At 31.8% G+C, this 20,756-nt stretch overlaps 1 protein-coding gene and 1 long non-coding RNA gene across 2 annotated transcripts; one reads left to right on the forward strand and one right to left on the reverse strand.

Annotated features, from left to right (window-relative positions):
- Positions 1 to 21: 21 nt before the first annotated feature.
- On the forward strand, positions 22 to 20,295 carry LOC134714818 (myeloid-derived growth factor-like). The gene is made up of 5 exons (XM_063576406.1): positions 22 to 249; positions 6,762 to 6,812; positions 11,852 to 11,995; positions 13,899 to 13,959; positions 18,643 to 20,295. Exons 1-5 carry the CDS (start codon positions 106 to 108, stop codon positions 18,720 to 18,722), a joined length of 480 nt encoding a protein of 159 aa, XP_063432476.1. The 5' UTR covers positions 22 to 105; the 3' UTR covers positions 18,723 to 20,295.
- Positions 1,449 to 3,571, reverse strand: LOC134713786 (uncharacterized). Its single transcript, XR_010106384.1, has 3 exons — positions 3,451 to 3,571; positions 1,835 to 1,916; positions 1,449 to 1,585 (listed from the first exon to the last, which is right to left on the reverse strand). It is a non-coding gene; the product is annotated as an uncharacterized LOC134713786 (long non-coding RNA).
- Positions 20,296 to 20,756: the final 461 nt, after the last annotated feature.

The raw sequence follows: 20,756 nt of genomic DNA on the forward strand, positions 1-20,756 counted from the left end.
GAGCTTCCGAAACGTCGTTCTAGCTATTGACCTTATATTTTCAACGTTCATTGGTCCACGTCCATCTGGCAAATTTTCGTGTGTTGGAAAGTAAAGCTGAAAGTAATGCAACCGAATCTCCAATACCTCTTTTGTATTGTTTACTTATTTGGCTACAGTGCCTCTAGTAACATTGACCCAGATGAAGTGAGAGCAGAAACAATTGATGTCAGGCCCTTAGGAAAAAGGATAACAGAAGAAAAAGATTTGGTATTCAACTAATTCAGTCAATTCCCAAAGATAAATTTAATAACACATTAACCTTTCACACTGACTAGAATGTGGATCTCACATTCTAGATTTTGACCTTATCATTGTTTTCATCAGCATACTAAGCTTACTCATTGCAATCTTTATATCATGTTTCTTTCTCCACCAATTTGAGACACTATGCAACAACCCAGCTAACAATGTTACGTCATAATTACGTCGTGACAACGTTATGTTTTCGTCGCATTGACGTCAGGTTATTACGTTGTATTTACGTAAAAGTGTATGGTTTTCTTGACGTTGTCACAACGTCGTACATCAACGTTGTGGTGACGTAAAATTACGTTACTACAACGTTATTCCTGACATTACAACAACGTTTATATCACGTTATGTCGATGTTGTCACAACGTCATACATCAACGTTGTGGTGACGTAAAATTACGTTTTTAAAACGTTATTCCTGACATTACAACAACGTTAATATCTCATTATGTCGAAGTAATTTATATTCTATATAATTGGCTGAAAAATGATCATATACTAGTATATACATACATAGTATCAACGGTGTTTGGGACCATGAAGTGACCTCTAGATGATACATGTTGTGCTATTCTCTGAAGGAATTCGTATATTCTGCATCATCTTTTTTTTGTAGCTTTAATCGAGTTACTGTTTCAGTAATTGTGATATAACAGAAATAAATCCTGGGTCCATCCATAGCTGAGTCACTGCCTATTCGTATGCAGTTCTTGACAGTTAGTGCTTGTAAAAATAATATGCATTTATCATATATGTTACTCTATAAGGGGGTGTTCCCCCGTCTCTTCTAACCCATCTTTAATTGCTGCCTATACGATATGTAATTCGCCCATTGTTGAAGGCCGTATATTGACCTCTATAGTTAATTTCTGTGAATGGTCTCTTGTGGAGAGTCTCATTGACAATCATACCACATCTTCTTTTTTATACTAGTATTTAATTTATTTCATCGTAGTATACATTTCTCATTTAGCATGTTCACGAAAGTGTCATTAGCCTAATGTGTCATTAAGTCTTCATTAACGTAATGCATCACAAGGGTTTAATGAAGACTTAATGACTAATGAAACATTTGTACAACCGGCTGCTGGATATAATATTTGGGTAACTACATACCAACCCAGGCCATGAAAGTTTTATATAAAAAAAAGTTTATGAAAAGTTAATAATGCCTGTATATCAAAAAGTGAAGATTTGATTATCGTTAACTTTGTTTATTTTAAATGTTCTCCTGTGTCCCTGATAGTGGTATTTCCGGATCTGCTGGAATTACCCTCTTAGCAATTGGTTCCTGCAATGACAATATAAAAACTTATTAGTACACATAATTATATATTCAGTTAAATTTAATGTTACACTTTAGTGTCGCAAATAAAGAGTATCTTGATCTTCACAATGCTAGTTACAAATAAATAACTATAATAACAATTTTGTACTGAATTAAAAAAGACAACCAACATAGACGAATACAAACAATACTATTTTTTGGAAATAATCCATGATAGGTTGTACTATACTGGGGCAATAAGGGTATTCTTACCTTAATCATGCTTATAGCGTGTTCCGCCTGGTTTTGGGGTGCATGTTTTAGGGTTTCCCCAACCAATTCTTCATGTAAGACTCTACAAAAATTGACATTAATAAAATTTGCATCGTGTCATATTTAATATAATTTAAAAATAAACCTTAGACTGTCAGGGAGCATCAATTTAACTTCAAGGAGGGTCATGGTGTTTGCTTGAATCAGATTTTTTTCGTGCAAACAATTTTCTTTCATTTTTCAACGATATCACTCAAATTATTTTGTTCAAATCTAACACTATAATTAAGGTATTGAAGGAATCGGGAATCAGAATATTTTTTGTCCTGTACTCGAACAGAATATTTTGTTTTGGAAATCAGAAGAAAAAAAATAAAGAAAAATATCAACCCCCCTCCCCTTTTATAAAAGTTAAATGGTGGTTCCCTGTTTTCAAAGCCAAATTCGGAATTTTCATTAGATATTTATGATTTTGAAGCTAGTCATTGGACAAAAGTCAGTTCCCAGTATGAGTAAAAAAAAGTCCTATCATTTCAACTAAAACCGATATTTTTCAATAAAATATTTCGAAGTAACTGTATGAGCGATTTTCATAATATAGATACCAAAAGATGCGGAAATGTCTAAAGCTTTATTGTTTATTTGGTTATAATATTATTCATGTTCATTTTAATTTTCTGACGAGATGGAAACAAAGAAAAACTTATCTTGAAAAGTTTGCTATTATTCTAACCAATTCAAAATCGTAAAAAATGGCATTTTTGTTTAACTCATCAAATGATGAAAACGAAACTCAAGAAAATTATGTCTAAATAAACAATAAAACTTCAGACATTTTTACATCTTTTGGTATCTATTTTTAAAAAAAAGCTCATACAGTGACTTGGTAATATTTTTTTGAAAAATACCGATTTTAGTTGAAATGATAGGACATTTTTTTAGTGGGAACTCACTTTTGTCCCATATGATCACCATGACTGTAGTATAATTGATTTTGTATGATGACATAATGATTTATTATTTATCAAATTTAAAAGTACACAGCTCCTTATTTTTTATTATTAATTATTCTGACATAATCCAATCGGCCCAATCCAATGACTGATATATCTTTTTAAACTTCACAAAAAACGGTAAAATAACTGACAAATTCACAGTATTGCCAGCGCCGAAATAATTATTTATACGAAGCTGACTTTTAATCGATATATTTTTTGAACTAGGTCCGACCATACGCGTGCGGTCGGACCGTATGAGTAAACGCGTATGGTCCAGTACGACCTGGCCATACATGTTATTGGATCATATGGTTTACATTTAGACCACCATTATCACAATCTTTATTTTTAGTATTACAAAGTGTTATAATTACAAGTAAATGGACGTAATTTTCATGCTCTAAACACCAAATCCTGTATTTTGACATTTACCGGCTGCCACGTGCCGGCTGCTTGCAACAACTTTTAACAATCACTTTTCCATTGTGGTGTCAGATATTTTGTGTTATGACGTCAAAATTTTACAGGAACATCAATACTGTTCCTTTATAATTGAAACTCTATAAAAAGTAAAAAGAAAAAACAACAGTTATAAAGAATACAGATAAATGTACTTACATTGAATCTAAGTGGTGGCTTGATGAATGGCGTTGACTTTGAATATGACGTCATCACTTTAAAAATAGCGTCACAACTAAAAGCCCTAACAACGAACCAAAATCGGAATCGTTACGGTATTTCCGTATCTTTTTTTAAAATGTTTGTATCAAAAGACTTTGTCCCCTTTCACAGGTAATGCCTGCCTCATATCAAATATCGTTCATTAGTTCTATCAATCATCAAGACAAATGAAAATTAAATTTAGTGCATAATACAAAAAAGAAATCTTGCTATTGTAAATTTTAGGGACGTCGATAAATTACATTGCAACAATGTTTTAATTACGTGATTTATTTGATCGATGTACAGTACATATTGCAATTATTTATTTTTTATTTTTTTATTATCACGATGTATTATTGATGACAAAAACATAGTTCCTCTTTTTAATAGCTAAAAAATCAACTTAATACTTTATTGACTAAAAATATGACGACGTTGCTATAACGTCACAGATACGTGACAGATGCGTCGCAATATGACATTGCAATAACGTAATATAAACGTTATTAAAAACAATAATAACGTTGTCCTGACGTCGGTTCTACGTCGTAACTGACGTGACGTAAAATAACTTTCTCACAACGTTGCAACAACGTCGTACTTACGTAACGTCAGTCACGACCTTACAGCAACCAATACATAACGTCGCAAGGACGTCATGTGTTTCCTGGGAAGATGCATGATACAATTTCAGCAACAATAAAGGTTCAGAAACCAGTGTGATAGCACTGTTCCTTATACTGGTTTAAATTTATCAAAAATGCCTATAGTGACCTGATCCTAAGGTAAAAATTAACACAACTTGTCTCGCTTAGTTAGTATAGACTGTCCCTGCACTTAAGAAAAAGGATGCCATCTCCCTCCTTTTGTGAATAAGAGTTTTATTCCATTGATTAAAAGTCTACTAACTGGCCCCACTAATAAATAAAAGAATTAAACTGTACTGAATTAAGGCTTTTTCTTTGTTGTGATGTTATGCTACATGTATTGTTTCAGGAAAAAGGGAGAAGGTTTGGATCCATTAAAACGTTTAATCCCGCTGCAAATGTTTGCACCTGTCCTAAGTCAGGAATCTGATGTACAGTAGTTGTCGTTTGTTTATGTAATATATACGTGTTTCTCGTTTCTCGTTTTGTTTATATAGATTAGACCGTCGGTTTTCCCGTTTGAATGGTTTTACACTAGTAATTTTGGGGCCCTTTATAGCTTGTTGTTCGGTGTGAGGCAAGGCTCCGTGTTGAAGGCCGTACTTTAACCTATAATGGTTTACTTTTTAAATTGTAATTTGGATGGAGAGTTGTCTCATTGGCACTCACACCACATCTTCCTATATCTTTTATCAACGCACCCTACTTATGAATTAAATGAATATTTATGAAAGCTGTAGAAATATTTTTTTTGACTCTTTTGTTTTGATTGAAAGAAAGCAGACAGAAGTAAGCAGCAGCATTTCTGTGATGTACCATGTTATATTATTTACTATAGTAACTGTTTATGAAGTTTGTGTTTTCTGGTTATATTTAAAATCACTGTTTTAAAAGTCAAGAATCATGGCTGTTTACATAATTTTATTCTCAGATGATAGGTTTGCACAATAAGTCATATATGACAAACACTGGCATGATTATACAAAATGAAGTACTACATGTACAAATGATGTAGATGAAATTTCAACACTAGAAACAAAAACATAGATCATTTGTAGATACACAAATATGGTGTACAATAGATAAGTTTCCAAAAGTGGAGCGATTTGGCAGATATTTATCATATATTTATCAGGATTTCCCTATTTTCATAAGTCATGTAAGCGGAGCGAGTTGGCACTTCTAAGTAAATTTAACAGATGCATTTAGTTTCCAGACAATGACTTTAGTTTTAGTGAATGGATCTTTATAAAGTTTTACCAGAAGGTTAAATACTACTAAAGGAAGGTTGGGATTGATTTTGGGGGTTATGGTCCTAATAGTTTTGGAATAAGGGGCTAAAAAGGGCCCAAAAATAAGCATTTTAAAATTTGTAATTTTCAAACAATAACTTGTGTTCATGTGTTTAAGTGTATGAATCTCTCTTAAATTATACCACAAGTTTCAATACCATGAATGGAGAGTTTGTATTGATGTTGGGGGTTATGGTCCCAATAGTTTAGGAATTAGGGTCAAAAGGGTGAACACTAGTTTTTTTCTGGTCAATGGACAATTGAGACAATTTAAAAGCAGTGTAAGGGAGGTAATTCAACAACATTTAACATACAATGTTAGGCATGCTCAAACTTACCTCCCTTACTCTACTGGTAAATTATGTATAAAGGAATGTCAGGTTTTAGACTAATTGCCCAAAAAAAGGGGGGGTGGTACATGTAGTAGAAATAAATTATTTTTTTCCAAATTTTTCAAATTTAAAATTTTTGAAAAGTTTAAAGAAGAAACCGTTAATTAATAGATTTATAAGATCTTGACATTTATTTTGTGTAAGAAACCCAAATTATGTCAAAAATTTGATCACAATCCAAATTCAGAGATGTATCAAGCTTGAATGTTCTGTCCATACTTGCCCCAACTGTTTAGGGTTTGACCTCTGCAGTTGTATAAAGCTGTGCCTTGTGGAGCACCTGGTTGGAAGTGGGGCGAGTTTGAAAAGAAGAGTGGAGCGCTCTTTTAAAAGTGGAATCTAGTTGGTGAAAAAGTGTATTACAAAAACAAACATTATAATCAAACTGCATAAACAGTTAAAAAACATAAAATCACTCTGATACAAAATTCTAGTATTTCAGCCTCATCAAATTAAATTTAATGCCTTTGGGTTCCTAATGTTCCAGGAAAAAAGAAATGGCAAAATTAACATTATTGTGTAAATGATTTAGAGCAAGACAAAAAAATGTAGATAGAATTTCATTGAAGTGAGCAATGAAATGTTTCATTGAAGTGAGCAATGAAATGTTTCATTGAAGTGAGCAATGAAATGTTTAGCACATTATTGGTGCTTTGTATTTAAATATATCAGTCATTATCATAATCATAACGCTAATATTCTTAGTTACTGAAGATCCATATCACTGCATGTAACTCCCTGTTAAATCTTCGTTAAGATTGCTGTATATTCAGAGTCTTTATATTAAGATTCGACTGCAGAAACATAAATGTGTCTGCCAAATGTTTAAAAATTAGAAGATAAGATGTATACTGGTTTATTTATTTTTTCAAATGAAACTATTGTGATCAAAAAGATTGAATTTTTAGAACTTATGACATTTTGTTTTTTTGTAGGAAGGATTTACCTGTTCTTTTACCTATCAAGCTGAGGGAGGAACAGATGAAGTAAGTTACCATGGTTACAGGGATAATTATAGAATTTTATGTTGGTCAAACAATAATAACATTTTCTTGTTTATATGAATTCTACTTTTTATACGACCGCAAATTTTGAAAAATTTTTCGTCGTATATTGCTATCACGTTGGCGTCGTAGTCGTCGTCGTCGTCGTCCGAATACTTTTAGTTTTCGCACTCTAACTTTAGTAAAAGTGAATAGAAATCTATGAAATTTTAACACAAGGTTTATGACCATAAAAGGAAGGCTGGTATTGATTTTGGGAGTTTTGGTCCCAACATTTTAGGAATTAGGGGCCAAAAAGGGCCCAAATAAGCATTTTCTTGGTTTTCGCACTATAACTTTAGTTTAAGTTAATAGAAATCTATTAAATTTTGACACAAGGTTTATGACCACAAAAGAAAGGTTGGGATTGATTTTGGGAGTTTTGGTTTCAACAGTTTAGGAATTAGGGGCCAAAAAAGGGCCCAAATAAGCATTATTCTTGGTTTTCGCAGAATAACTTTAGTTAAAGTAAATAGAAATCAATGAAATTTAAACACAATGTTTATGACCACAAAAGGAAGGTTGGTATTGATTTTGGGAGTTTTGGTCCCAACAGTTTAGGAATTAGGGGCCAAAAAGGGACCCAAATAAGCATTTTTCTTGGTTTTCGCACCATAGTGTTAGTATAGGTAAATAGAAATCTATGAAATTTAAACACAAGGTTTATGACTATAAAAGGAAGGTTGGTATTGATTTTGGGAGTTTTGGTCCCAACAGTTAAGGAAAAAGGGGCCCAAAGGGTCCAAAATTAAACTTTGTTTGATTTCATCAAAATTGAATAATTGGGGTTCATTAATATGCCGAATCTAACTGTGTATGTAGATTCTTAATTTTTGGTCCCGTTTTCAAATTGGTCTACATTAAGGTCCAAAGGGTCCAAAATTAAACTTAGTTTGATTTTAACAAAAATTGAAACCTTGGGGTTCTTTGATATGCTGAATCTAAAAATGTACTTAGATTTTTGATTGTTGGCCCAGTTTTCAAGTTGGCCCAAATCGAGGTCCAAAATTAAACATTGTTTGATTTCATCAAAAATTGAATAATTGGGGTTCTTTGATATGCCAAATCTAACTGTGTATGTACATTCTTAATTTTTGGTCCAGTTTTAAAATTGGTCTAAATTAAAGTGCAAAGGGTCCAAAATTAAACTAAGTTTGATTTTAACAAAAATTAAATTCTTGGGCCTCTTTGATATGCTGAATCTAAACATGTACTTAGATTTTTGATTATGGGCCCAGTTTTCAAGTTGGTCCAAATCAGGATCTAAAATTATTATATTAAGTATTGTGCAATAGCAAGTCTTTTCAATTGCACAGTATTGTGCAATGGCAAGAAATATCTAATTTCACAATATTGTGAAATAGCAAATTTTTTTTTAATTAAGAGTTATCTTTCTTTGTCCAGTATAGTAAGCAAGAAATATCTGCAAGAATTTTTTTAATTGGAGTTATCTTTCTTTGTCCAGAATCAACTTAAATCTTTGTTATATACAATATACAATGTATATTCACTTTTTACTACCAACTGATAAATTTAAATAATCTTTACCATTCAGTGATAACAAGCAGTTTTTTTTACATCTTAATATTTTATGATGTATTTACATGAGTAGTAATTGTTGCAAACTCCATTAGAATATTTTAATTGAAATTAGTTTTGGAATAAGGGAAAGGGGGATGTGATTAAAAAATTGGGTTCAATTTTTCACATTTGAAATTTCATAAATAAAAAGAAAATTTCTTCAAACATTTTTTTGAGAGGATTAATATTCAACAGCATAGTGAATTGCTCTAAGAGAAAACAAAAATTTTAAGTTCATTTGGATACATTCATTCTGTGTCAGAAACCTATGCTGTGTCAACTATTTAATCACAATCCAAATTCAGAGCGGAATCCAGCTTGAATGTTGTGTCCATACTTGCCCCAACCGTTCAGGGTTCAACCTCTGCGGTCGTATTAAGCTACGCCCTGCGGAGCATCTGGTTTAATGGTATATACATTATTTATTAAATTCTGTCATTAATGTCTTTACTATCATAATTCTAATTTCAAGAAACAAAGGTTTTCATAAAGTAGCAGTTGTTCTAGTGAATCAGTCATTAAAAAATGTTGATGCAATTTTCTTTCACACAAACACTTTTGATTTGTGTTAGTTTTTCTAGTGAATCAGTCCTTGAGAAATTTGAATGCAATTTTGTTTGACACAAAAGCTTTTGATTTTGTATTTTTTTGCCTCGATGACCACCTGACTTTAAAATAGAAATACAAAGACAGAAAAAAATGTATCTTTATGAGATTATTTATGTCATTGATTGAGATAGTCACTTGATTTTAAAATATAGTCTTGTTCTTTTTATTATAAATACAGATCAGAAAGTAGAGCAACAATAGTGAACGAGTTTTGCTTAAGTTTTCCTACGAGTGTGGGAAATACAGATCAATTTTAAGTTCCTCATGAATAAGGAAATATGACTCTCTTGAACCTAAAAAGAAAAGTTCTGCACCCATTTCTGGTGCTTGTTGTTTGCAAATTATCAAGGAACACTGAACATTGCTTAAAAAGAAAATAGTGATGCATAATTATCTTCAGATATTGTTATGACCAGTAGGAGACTTTTACATTTGCAGATAATCTCAAAATGTGAAAAACATTGTCTTTGTCTTACAACGGATTTATTGCAGTTCTTAAATGTTCCCTAGACAATTTTAAAGCCAATAATTTATATATACTGTACAGCCTTCAAAAATGAGCAAATCCCATACCATGTAGTCAGCTATAAAACACCTAGACATCACAAATGTAAAATATTGAAACGAGAAAACACATCGTTTTGTTCTTTTAATCAAAGTATATATGTCTCTGTTTCTATATACCTGTTTGCAATCACTTGACTTGCCACCAATGAGTCTAAGGGAAAATCCAGCACCCAGAGGTGGGCCTCAGCTGGCCCCCCAAACAAAAATGTGCACCAGCCCAGCAATTGATTGTTTTGAAATGAGAGAACTATCCACCAAGGTTACAATAAAGTGGACCAACATTTTTCCTTTTTGTTTTAAAAGGTGCTTTAGGTCATTTAGATTGAAAGTCTTTTTATACCCCGGCTTTAAAAAGGGGGGGGGTATACTGTTTTACCTCTGTCCTTCCGTCAGTCCGTCCGTCCCATGAATATTTTTCGTTGCATTTTTCTCAGGAACTACAATACAAGGATTTCTGAAATTGGGTTTCAGGGTTTATCTAAGTCAGCTATACAGCGTGATGCGTTTTCAGATTGATCACTTGACAACTTCCTGTTTACCGAACACTTGTATGATTTTACACATGATAGCCAAGTTGAAAATTTTCGTCACATTTTTCTCAGGAACTACAATACAAGGATTTCTGAAATTTGGTTTCAGGATTTATATAAGTCAGCTATACCATGTGATGTGTTTTCAGATTCATCACTCTACAACTTCCTGTTTACCGAAAACTTGCATATTGGATGATTTTACACATGATAGCCAAGTTTAAAATTTTTCGTCACATTTTTCTCAGGAACTACAATACAAGGATTTCTGAAATTGGGTTTCAGGGTTTATCTAAGTCAGCTATACCGTGTGATGCATTTCCAGATTGATCACTTGACAACTTCCTGTTTACTGAACACTTGTATGATTTTACACATGATAGCCAAGTTGAAATTTTCGTCACATTTTTCTCAGGAACTACATTACAAGGATTTCTGAAATTTGGTTTCAGGATTTATATAAGTCAGCTTTACCGTGTGATGCGTTTTCAGATTCATCACTCTACAACTTCCTGTTTACCGAACACTTGCATATTAGATGATTTTACACATGATACCGAACACTTGCATATTGGATGATTTTACACATGATAGCCAAGTTTAAAATTTTTCGTCACATTTTTCTCAGGAACTACAATACAAGGATTTCTGAAATTTGGTTTCAGGGTTTATCTAAGTCAGCTATACCGTGTGATGTGTTTTCAGATTGATCACTTGACAACATCCTGTTTACTGAACACTTGTATGATTTTACACATGATAGCCAAGTAGAAAATTTTCGTCACATTTTTCTCAGGAACTACAATACAAGGATTTCTGAAATTTGGTTTCAGGATTTATATAAGTCAGCTTTACCGTGTGATGCGTTTTCAGATTCATCACTCTACAACTTCCTGTTAAGCAAACACTTGCATATTGGATGATTTTACACATGATAATGAACACTTGCATATTGGATGATTTTACACATGATAGCCAAGTTTAAAATTTTTCGTCACATTTTTCTCAGGAACTACAATACAAGGATTTCTGAAATTTGGTTTCAGGGTTTATCTAAGTCAGCTATACCCTGTGATGTGTTTTCAGATTGATCACTTGACAACTTCGTGTTTACTGAACACTTGTTTGATTTTACACATGATAGCCAAGTTGAAAATTTTCTTCACATTTTTCTCAGGAACAACAATACATTTCAGGATTTATATAAGTCAGCTATACCGTGTGATGCGTTTTCAGATTCATCACTCAACAACTTCCTGTTTACCGAACACTTGCATATTTTTACACTATTAATATTATCCACTTGCGGCGGGGGTATCATCAGTGAGCAGTAGCTCGCAGTTACACTTGTTTTACATGTTTTAAACAAACTCAAGTAAGCTAACATGGCTTAGATTGATGCATCAGAAACTTTATGCTACTGATAATGTTGATAAAAGTAAGCTTCCGTTCGATTTTGAATTCTTGCTTTATTACAAACTAACCCAATAGATATAGGAAGATGTGGTGTGAGTGCCAATGAGACAACTCTCCATCCAAATAACAATTTAAAAAGTAAACCATTATAGGTTAAAGTACGGCCTTCAACACGGAGCCTTGGCTCACACCGAACAACAAGCCATAAAGGGCCCCAACTTTATTTTACATTGTATGTATAGTAAATGTGAAATACAATGTTCTATTTACCTGTTGTAGCAATGGCTGATGAAGTTATCTGTAGATGAAACAAAGACACAGTTTGCCTGCTCTGTAGAAAGAGAAAGTGGAATGTCATATTTATATTTTGAAAATTTCATTATGACTGGCAAAGGAGGAAAAGCAGTTGAAGGAACTGTACTGGTATGACTATATTATCTTTGTGTATAATTAATCCTATGTTATGTAATGATATTCTTAATTCATCACCAACACTTCTTTGGTGTCAACAACTTGTCTTTTTATTTGCTGGTGGGTTAATCCTACTTCCAGCATGTAGATTTTAATTTAAATATATTTACTGATCAATTAATATTAATATTTAAGTACTTATTTTTTTGTCTTCTTCAAAAAGTCACAAGGGACAAAAATGTTTTGCATGGAATGTGTTAATAGATTTTTTATATTATCTACCATCTCTCATATAGTATTAGTTTACAAGTCAACAAGCTACCTGAAATAAGTCCTGAAGACAGCTAACTTAATTACATGTAGCTGTAATTTCAAAATTTCTTTATGACTCCTTTACCATAAAATGAGCATTATAAAATTTTTGATAAATGAAATAATCTGAGTACACGCTTATGGTTACAATAAACCATTAGATTTTATTATACCCCATGCAACGAGTTGCGGAGGGTATAATGTTTTTGACCCGTCCGTCCATCCGTCAGTCCTGTTTCTTGTCATCGCATCTTCTCTCAAACCACACAACAGAATTTCACGAAACCTTTTCAGATAATAAGGACATACTATGTAGTTGTGCATATCGACGGGAAATAGTGATTAAATTTTTTTTCTAGGAGTTACGCCCCTTTGAACTTATTTGCTTCAATGTACTTCTGCAACAGTTTGTCATCTCAACTCCTCTGAAACCACACAACAAAATTTCATGAAATTTTGTAGATAATAAGGACATACTATTTAGATGTGCATATTGGCAGGAAATTAATTTTTCTTAAACAATTTTTTTTTCTTACACTTATTTAATTTCTCCAATGACAATGTATGTGAGCGTGCTCACTAAGGTTCTTTAATTGTCGCAGCCATCTTATGAAAAAAAACATGATATTCAGAATTAAAGAGTATGGCTAATCCTGTGCACCCGTTATTTTTTAGAGACTTTGTGCACTCTGCACTATATCAAAGTTAAAATAAATTATTTTCTTTAACCCAAATGGAAATGAGATGTCTTTTCAAAGTTGCGATCAGACAAATGTTTTCAAGTGCAAAATTGTTATGCATAGGAGAGAAGTACAAATTACCTTAGAAAGCCACATGAATCTATATTTTTGGGACCAAAAAATACTGTCCAAATAATTAATTTAATTCTTGCAAGGTTTCGTTAAAAAATCAACTTTCAAAAGTCTCTATCTGGAAAAAAGGCTATCATTAAAACGTATCATCCCACTGCAAATGTTTGCACCTGTCCTAAGTCAGGAATCTGATGTACAGTAGTTGTCGTTTGTTTATGTAATAAATACGTGTTTCTCGTTTTGTTTATAGATTAGACTGTTGGTTTTCCCGTTTGAATGGTTTTACACTAGTAATTTTGGGGCCCTTTATAGCTTGTTGTTCGGTGTGAGCCAAGGTTCCATGTTGAAGGCCCTACTTTAACCTATAATGGTTTACTTTTTAAATTGTTAATTGAATGGAGAGTTGTCTCATTGGCACTCACACCACATCTTCCTATAGCTATCATTGTCACTTATGGGGAAAGTAATTATTTATCTTTTCCTAATGTGTGTTGCAGTTATCTCCTTTGGAGTACTTATCATTTCAAATTTCTCTGATTCATAGATATAGTAGTACCTGGGCAGGGTATAAATTAATGAGATAGCAACCCAACAACACTATTAAACAGTTTGTGCATTGCTCAGATCTAGAGATAACTAGAATTGTAGTAAAGGGAAACAAGTGTCTCTAGACCTCGTGTCTTATTTACCTAGTAAACTAAGGATAGGATGAAAGAAACACTTGCATTTCATATTTATATTGATGTATTAAAATTTCATAATATCTTTTAAAAATTTTCTTGTTATTTCAGGGATCTCAAGGAAAACCCTTAAAAGTCGAAGAATACAAAGTAGATATACCTGAGAACACAGGTAATGGCTCATTTAATGGCTCATTTAATATACCTATAGTTTATATAGATATACCTGGGAACACAGGTAATGGCTCATTTAATATACCTATAGTTTATATAGATATACCTGGGAACACAGGTAATGGCTCATGTTAATATACCTATAGTTTATATAGATATACCTGGGAACACAGGTAATGGCTCATGTTAATATACCTATAGTTTATATAGATATACCTGGGAACACAGGTAATGGCTCATGTTAATATACCTATAGTTTATATAGACATACCTGGGAACACAGGTAATGGCTCATGTTAATATACCTATAGTTTATATAGATATACCTGGGAACACAGGTAATGGCTCAGGTTAATATACCTATAGTTTATATAGATATACCTGGGAACACAGGTAATGGCTCATGTTAATATACCTATAGTTTATATAGATATACCTGGGAACACAGGTAATGGCTCATGTTAATATACCTATAGTTTATATAGATATACCTGGGAACACAGGTAATGGCTCATGTTAATATACCTATAGTTTATATAGATATACCTGGGAACACAGGTAATGGCTCATGTTAATATACCTATAGTTTATATAGACATACCTGGGAACACAGGTAATATCTCATGTTAATATACCTGGGTACACAGGTAATGGCTCATGTTAATATACCTATAGTTTATATAGATATACCTGGGAACACAGGTAATGGCTCATGTTAATATACTTATAGTTTATATAGACTGTGGTAATAAAGATATAATTTATTGAATCTTAATTGTGTACTTTCTCGTTTAATCTAGCTTTTAAACTTGCATCAAATCTATTTTTATATGTTCGATGGACAGTGACATTTAGGTTGCTTAGTAGACCATGAAAGTATTAAGAGGGTACTTTATATTTCTAACTACTATAGATTCATTTACTTTCATGGGTACCAATCAGGGCCGTAACTACATGGAGGCAAATGAGGCAAATGCCTCATGTTTGAAATTTCAAAAAACAAATTTGAAATAAAATCTTGTCTTCATATCAAATTGTCTCAAGACGAGTGTCTTGTAATAAGCAAGTTCTCTCTTCTCTAATGTCGCCCTTGCATGTTTTTCGTAATCTATGTTTCTAATTAACTTTTAGTTTTCAGTGTTGATGGTCTATTGTTTTTAGTTATGTGTCTTATCTGTACCCGGATTTGTCTTTTGTTCATTTATTGTCTTACTTTTTGACTATAGTCTAAGTGTTGATGTTCGTTTGTAAATCTAGTAATTTGTTCTAAACTTGAGGTTTCTTATACTGAAGGACCTTTTGTCTAATGAAAAAAAAATACATTAAATTGTGAGAATATTTGAATTAAGATCTACGATCACGGGTGAACGGTAGGGTGGTTTGGCAATGTTGCATGTCCACCGATGTCCAGACATTGTGTGAGAAATATTTTAAGAAGAAAAGATGCTACTGGACACAGAAAAATTGGTCGTTTCATCATGGAGAATTGAACTAAATATTAAAGAACTGGCTCTTTTTTTTGTAGATAAAACTAGATAACTAGCATGGGTTAAATTAAAGCGAGACTACCAATCTCCCGGTATCAAATCATTTGAAAAATCAACAATGTATTGCCATATGACCTGTTACATTGAAGGGTTAAACTTGCATTAAGTCGTGTTCATACCCTTTAATAGAAAATAAAGGAATATGGAGTACACGTGCACGGGATTTAATCGCACACAAAGTCAATACATAGAAAAAATTCAAATAATCAATGGTCAGGGTTTTTATTCTTGTTCTTCATTTTGATAGTCACTGGAGGTTCTTCAACAATAAAAGAATCATTAATACCATAAAACAAGGTCAAGATGGTCCCTAGTGTCGACTGCTTAAGCGGTACTTAAAAGTATAATACTGCACTGTCACTATATTTAAACTCAGACATACAAAACAAATCACCAAAGTCTTAACACAATACAAGATAAGAACAGACAGATCCGGTAATAATGATTATGAGAATTTCGATTACTACTTTATCCTACTATATCGGTCTTTTGATGTTGTTCCTTAAACCTAAAAGTCTTAAATTACAATGAATCTATATATTTTGCTTTGAGACCAGAATATTGTCGAAAAAATACCGTGCGGACTATACACAACTATAGACGGTTTTCGAAATTTATAAAAAAAATTAAAAAAAAAAAAAAAAAAATTTTAAATTTCGTTTTTCTGTATCAACAGAGACATATATGAGTGTATATATGTCTCTGGTATCAACAATGTATATTGGAGACGTTTATTGTATTTACTTCATTTAATTCTTATTCTTTTATTCTTTTTTTAACTTTTCTTTTCAAAATTGATTATTAAAAGTAAAGGTGTGACATCCTGCATAGGTAATCAAGAGAGGTAATTAAGGATTAAGTATGGGTGTGTAGCAATTAAATAATGATGTCAAGTTTTGACAGGTGTTAAATATTATAATCCCAGGCAATAAAACAACATGATCAATGAAAAGATTATATAAGATTAAATAGTTTTAAAATTTTGATTACTGCTAAATAATTTAGATAAATGTTTGATCTCTTTTTTCTTTTGTTCCATAATATTCAAATTATTTCTGTTATATTATATATCAGCTTTTTATTGTTTTATATTGTTTTTAGTTATGTGTCTTATCTGTACCCGGATTTGTCTTTTGTTCATTTATTGTCTTACTTTTTGACTATAGTCTAAGTGTTGATGTTCGTTTGTAAATCTAGTAATTTGTTCTAAACTTGAGGTTTCTTATACTGAAGGACCTTTTGTCTAATGAAAAAAAAATACATTAAATTGTGAGAATATTTGAATTAAGATCTACGATCACGGGTGAACGGTAGGGTGGTTTGGCAATGTTGCATGTCCACCGATGTCCAGACATTGTGTGAGAAATATTTTAAGAAGAAAAGATGCTACTGGACACAGAAAAATTGGTCGTTTCATCATGGAGAATTGAACTAAATATTAAAGAACTGGCTCTTTTTTTTGTAGATAAAACTAGATAACTAGCATGGGTTAAATTAAAGCGAGACTACCAATCTCCCGGTATCAAATCATTTGAAAAATCAACAATGTATTGCCATATGACCTGTTACATTGAAGGGTTAAACTTGCATTAAGTCGTGTTCATACCCTTTAATAGAAAATAAAGGAATATGGAGTACACGTGCACGGGATTTAATCGCACACAAAGTCAATACATAGAAAAAATTCAAATAATCAATGGTCAGGGTTTTTATTCTTGTTCTTCATTTTGATAGTCACTGGAGGTTCTTCAACAATAAAAGAATCATTAATACCATAAAACAGCTTGGACATACTTAGACAAATGTTGATTTTAAAATGAATCTCTTGATTAATAACTACTTATATAAAATTATTAAATATTAACTACCTGATGAAAAGTTCTACCATTTCATTTTTTTATGAAATAAATAAAACATAATAATTTTTTTTATAAAATACATGGAGAATAACTCTCTTTTAATGGTTTTTTACAGTGAACTAGACTTTTACAATAATTTTTTTTTTTTTTTTTTTTACAAAACTTTTTTTCTCGATTTTAAGGGGATGTAAAGGGGGTGCGGACTATACATAAATGCGTACTATACACGGCCGAATACGGTAGTTAAAAATTAATTGCATTTCAGAGTAAGAAAGAGTCGAGGAAACGCTCAGAATGCACGATTTTGCGTCATTTTTTTCAGAGCTTCTGGGGGCCTTGAGCGGCCCCCGGACCCCTCGCCGAAAATTTTTGCCTCACTTTTAAAAGAGGCTAGTTACGGCCCTGCCAATTACAATGAATTATCTTGGCTTGAGGATATTTAATTTCTTGGTTTTGGCAAAGTCTGTACTCATTCCTATAGGTAATTCGTTGAACATTTACAAAGTTTGGTATTCTATGAAAATAAACGAATTCACAGTATTAAAAGATTAACAATTGTTATAATTAGCTAAGCAATGACTGACCTTCATTCATAGTTCCTTGTGATTAGTATAAAAACAAGGAGATGTGGTATGAATGTCAATGAGACAACTGACCATTAGGGAAGTGGATGCAGCCATCTATGGGTCACACAATGGTCTTCAACAATGAGCAACACTTGTACTGTATAGTAAGCTATAAAAGGTTCCAGCATAACAAAATGTGTAACAATTAAAAAAAAATGGATAGCTTAGTTTACACTAAACAATAAATAAGAAAAAAGTATAAGACAGCAACCAATAACCCTGAATTATGTTCTCCTTGTCTTGGGACAAGCACACCTTCAATGTGATGGGGTTAATGCAAAAGTGGTAGATAAGTTATCAGGTGTAGATTCAAACTCATAGATATAAAATAAACTGACAATGCCATGGCTAAAAAAATACAAACAGACAAATAATAGAACATAAGACACAACTTAGATAACTAAAGACTAAGCAACATAGACCCCATCAAAAATTTGGGTGTTCTGGAATGGTAAGCAGATCCTGCTCCACATGTTGCTGAAAGAATAAGACAATGTTTCAATTTACTTTTGCAAGTTGCATCAACTTTGATAATGAAACAATATGTTTCCATCTACCATTATAGTGTGCCAAACCTTAGAAAAAAACTATAGATGTAAATGATAAGCATTACCTCAATTATATTTTTAAAAGTTTTTCTCGTTTTCAGTTAGCAGTGTAGATGGCAAATTTGAGCACATGCTGGACAAAGTAGAAATTGTCCTAAAAAAGCAAAAAGAAGAGTTGTAAGATCAATGACCTCAGCAGTATAGGACTACTAACTATGCATCTAGAGTGAAAATATGTGTGTCTCGTTTAATGAGACATTGGTAATAGAAAATTATGGGAAAATGTATGAAATTTGTTAACAATTATTTTGTCAAAATGTAAAGAAATCACTTCTGAGAAAAGGAGAATTTCAAGTTGAAAACCAAAAACAATGAAAAATACTTTATCTAGAAACTAATGCTATCCTGCTTCTTTTCCAATACTGGTCTAACATATAATTTATTATAAGAACTAGTATAAGCATTTATGACACTACAGTAAGTCATTATTTTTGGTTTAAGAGAAAATTTAATAATTTGTTTTATAAATAAATGTAAATGTTTATAAACCCTATTTATAGACAAAAAGTTTTCTTGAATGATTTTTTTTGCTTTGAAAGGTGTTGAAGTTGGTGCTGTAGCCACACCATCTAAAACATTATCTCTGAACATTAGACATTAATTATATAGCTTAAAAAAATGATATAGAACCTGCATTTCTAAACAAATAAGCATCTTTAGTACTGTAAATTCAGAAATTATTGCATGCATTTATTATTGCAATTTTGTCATTTTAGACTTAAATGCGATTTTAATTTTTACGATTTTGAGAAAAATTCTGTTAAAATCATATAAAATATTTCAAAAATGCGAGTTTAAATTATTGCGTTTACAACTCAGTCGCATTTCTCGCAATAATAAAAACCTTGCATTAATTTCTGAATTTACAGTATACATTTGTCATTCATACTCATTAATGTTATGATTGCTGCAGTAATGGCTGACAGATGAGACACATGAGAGTAAATGGATTATTGTGTATATAAGTGGCATTCTCCTTATTTTTGATATGATAAATTTGTTGTATTTTAGATATATTGTTATTTGTCATCTACAGCTTACAATGGTATTTTAGTTTTAAAAAATGTATGCCACCATTGAAATGGATGTGATTTATTTTATATTTGTAAATGGAAATTGAAAAAAGGTTGCAAAAAGTAAAAGTTAATAATATAGATATTGGTCATTATTCTGTATAAATCTTGCTGAGAAAACAAATAAATTACCCAAAAGGACAGCTAGTTAAGTTCATACAATAAAATAAATGTATATAAGTGGAATAGCTGGCTACAGACCATATATATTTGTTTAAATGTAGATTAGTTTGCTTTTTTAAGAACTTCAATACCTGAAAACTTAGTTTTCTGTTTTATTCAGTAATTTAAGATTTGTTGATGTTTGTCCTTTTCATTATTCTTACTGTAAGTTGATAAATGAATTTCATTGCTCATACAACAGGGTGAACAGGAAGCATAATACAATTAAACTAGATACATACATTCCTTTATCATTTTGGTGCATTTCACTTCATTGACCTTTTTTTTTTATAAATGAAACCATTCACAGCTGTTATCTGTTCTTTGGTCGGGTTTGTCGTCTCTTTGGCATATTCCCCATTTCCAATCTCAATTTTACATTCTCTTTTGGGGAAAACAACCAACCGTGAGATGGCTGTATAGCCAGCCAAGGACGTTAAACACTTCCAGTTGTTGTTTTGGGGATTTAAAAAAAGTAAAGAATAACATATTCTAATGAATTTGTTTATATTTTCTTCTTATACACATTATGTTTTTTTATAGAAGTAATTTTGTATTTATGAACAATCTACATGATATTTTAGTCCACAACAGAATGTACATCTGTATAAGTTGTATGTACAACTTTCCTTTATGAATACATTAATTAAGATGAATGATTGGAGATCTATTTCAACAGGGAAAACTACAACATAACACACTATTATATCCAAGCTGTCTTTGTAAAAAATATCTTGATTTAGAATTAAGATAAGATAATGTATGAAAATAGGGATTTCATTAGGAATAAATATTTTTGATATAAAATATCAGTTCTGTGAGTATGTATCATGCTGCTAGACATCATCATATGACATAAGTGGTTGTGGGAGATTATTGTGTATGAATTCTTATATCTGTCTTTCTTTTCATGTATGGGA

Source organism: Mytilus trossulus, chromosome 4, assembly GCF_036588685.1.
Source record: "Mytilus trossulus isolate FHL-02 chromosome 4, PNRI_Mtr1.1.1.hap1, whole genome shotgun sequence".
Taxonomy (NCBI): Eukaryota; Metazoa; Mollusca; class Bivalvia; order Mytilida; family Mytilidae; genus Mytilus; species Mytilus trossulus.

Bases quoted from the DNA above. Each gene is read 5' to 3' on its own strand.
- LOC134714818 (XM_063576406.1), top strand. From the start codon at position 106: ATGCAACCGAATCTCCAATACCTCTTTTGTATTGTTTACTTATTTGGC. The intron at 250-6,761 runs GTATTCAACTAA...GTTTTTTTGTAG, and splicing joins TAACAGAAGAAAAAGATTTG to GAAGGATTTACCTGTTCTTT. The intron at 11,996-13,898 runs GTATGACTATAT...TTGTTATTTCAG, and splicing joins CAGTTGAAGGAACTGTACTG to GGATCTCAAGGAAAACCCTT.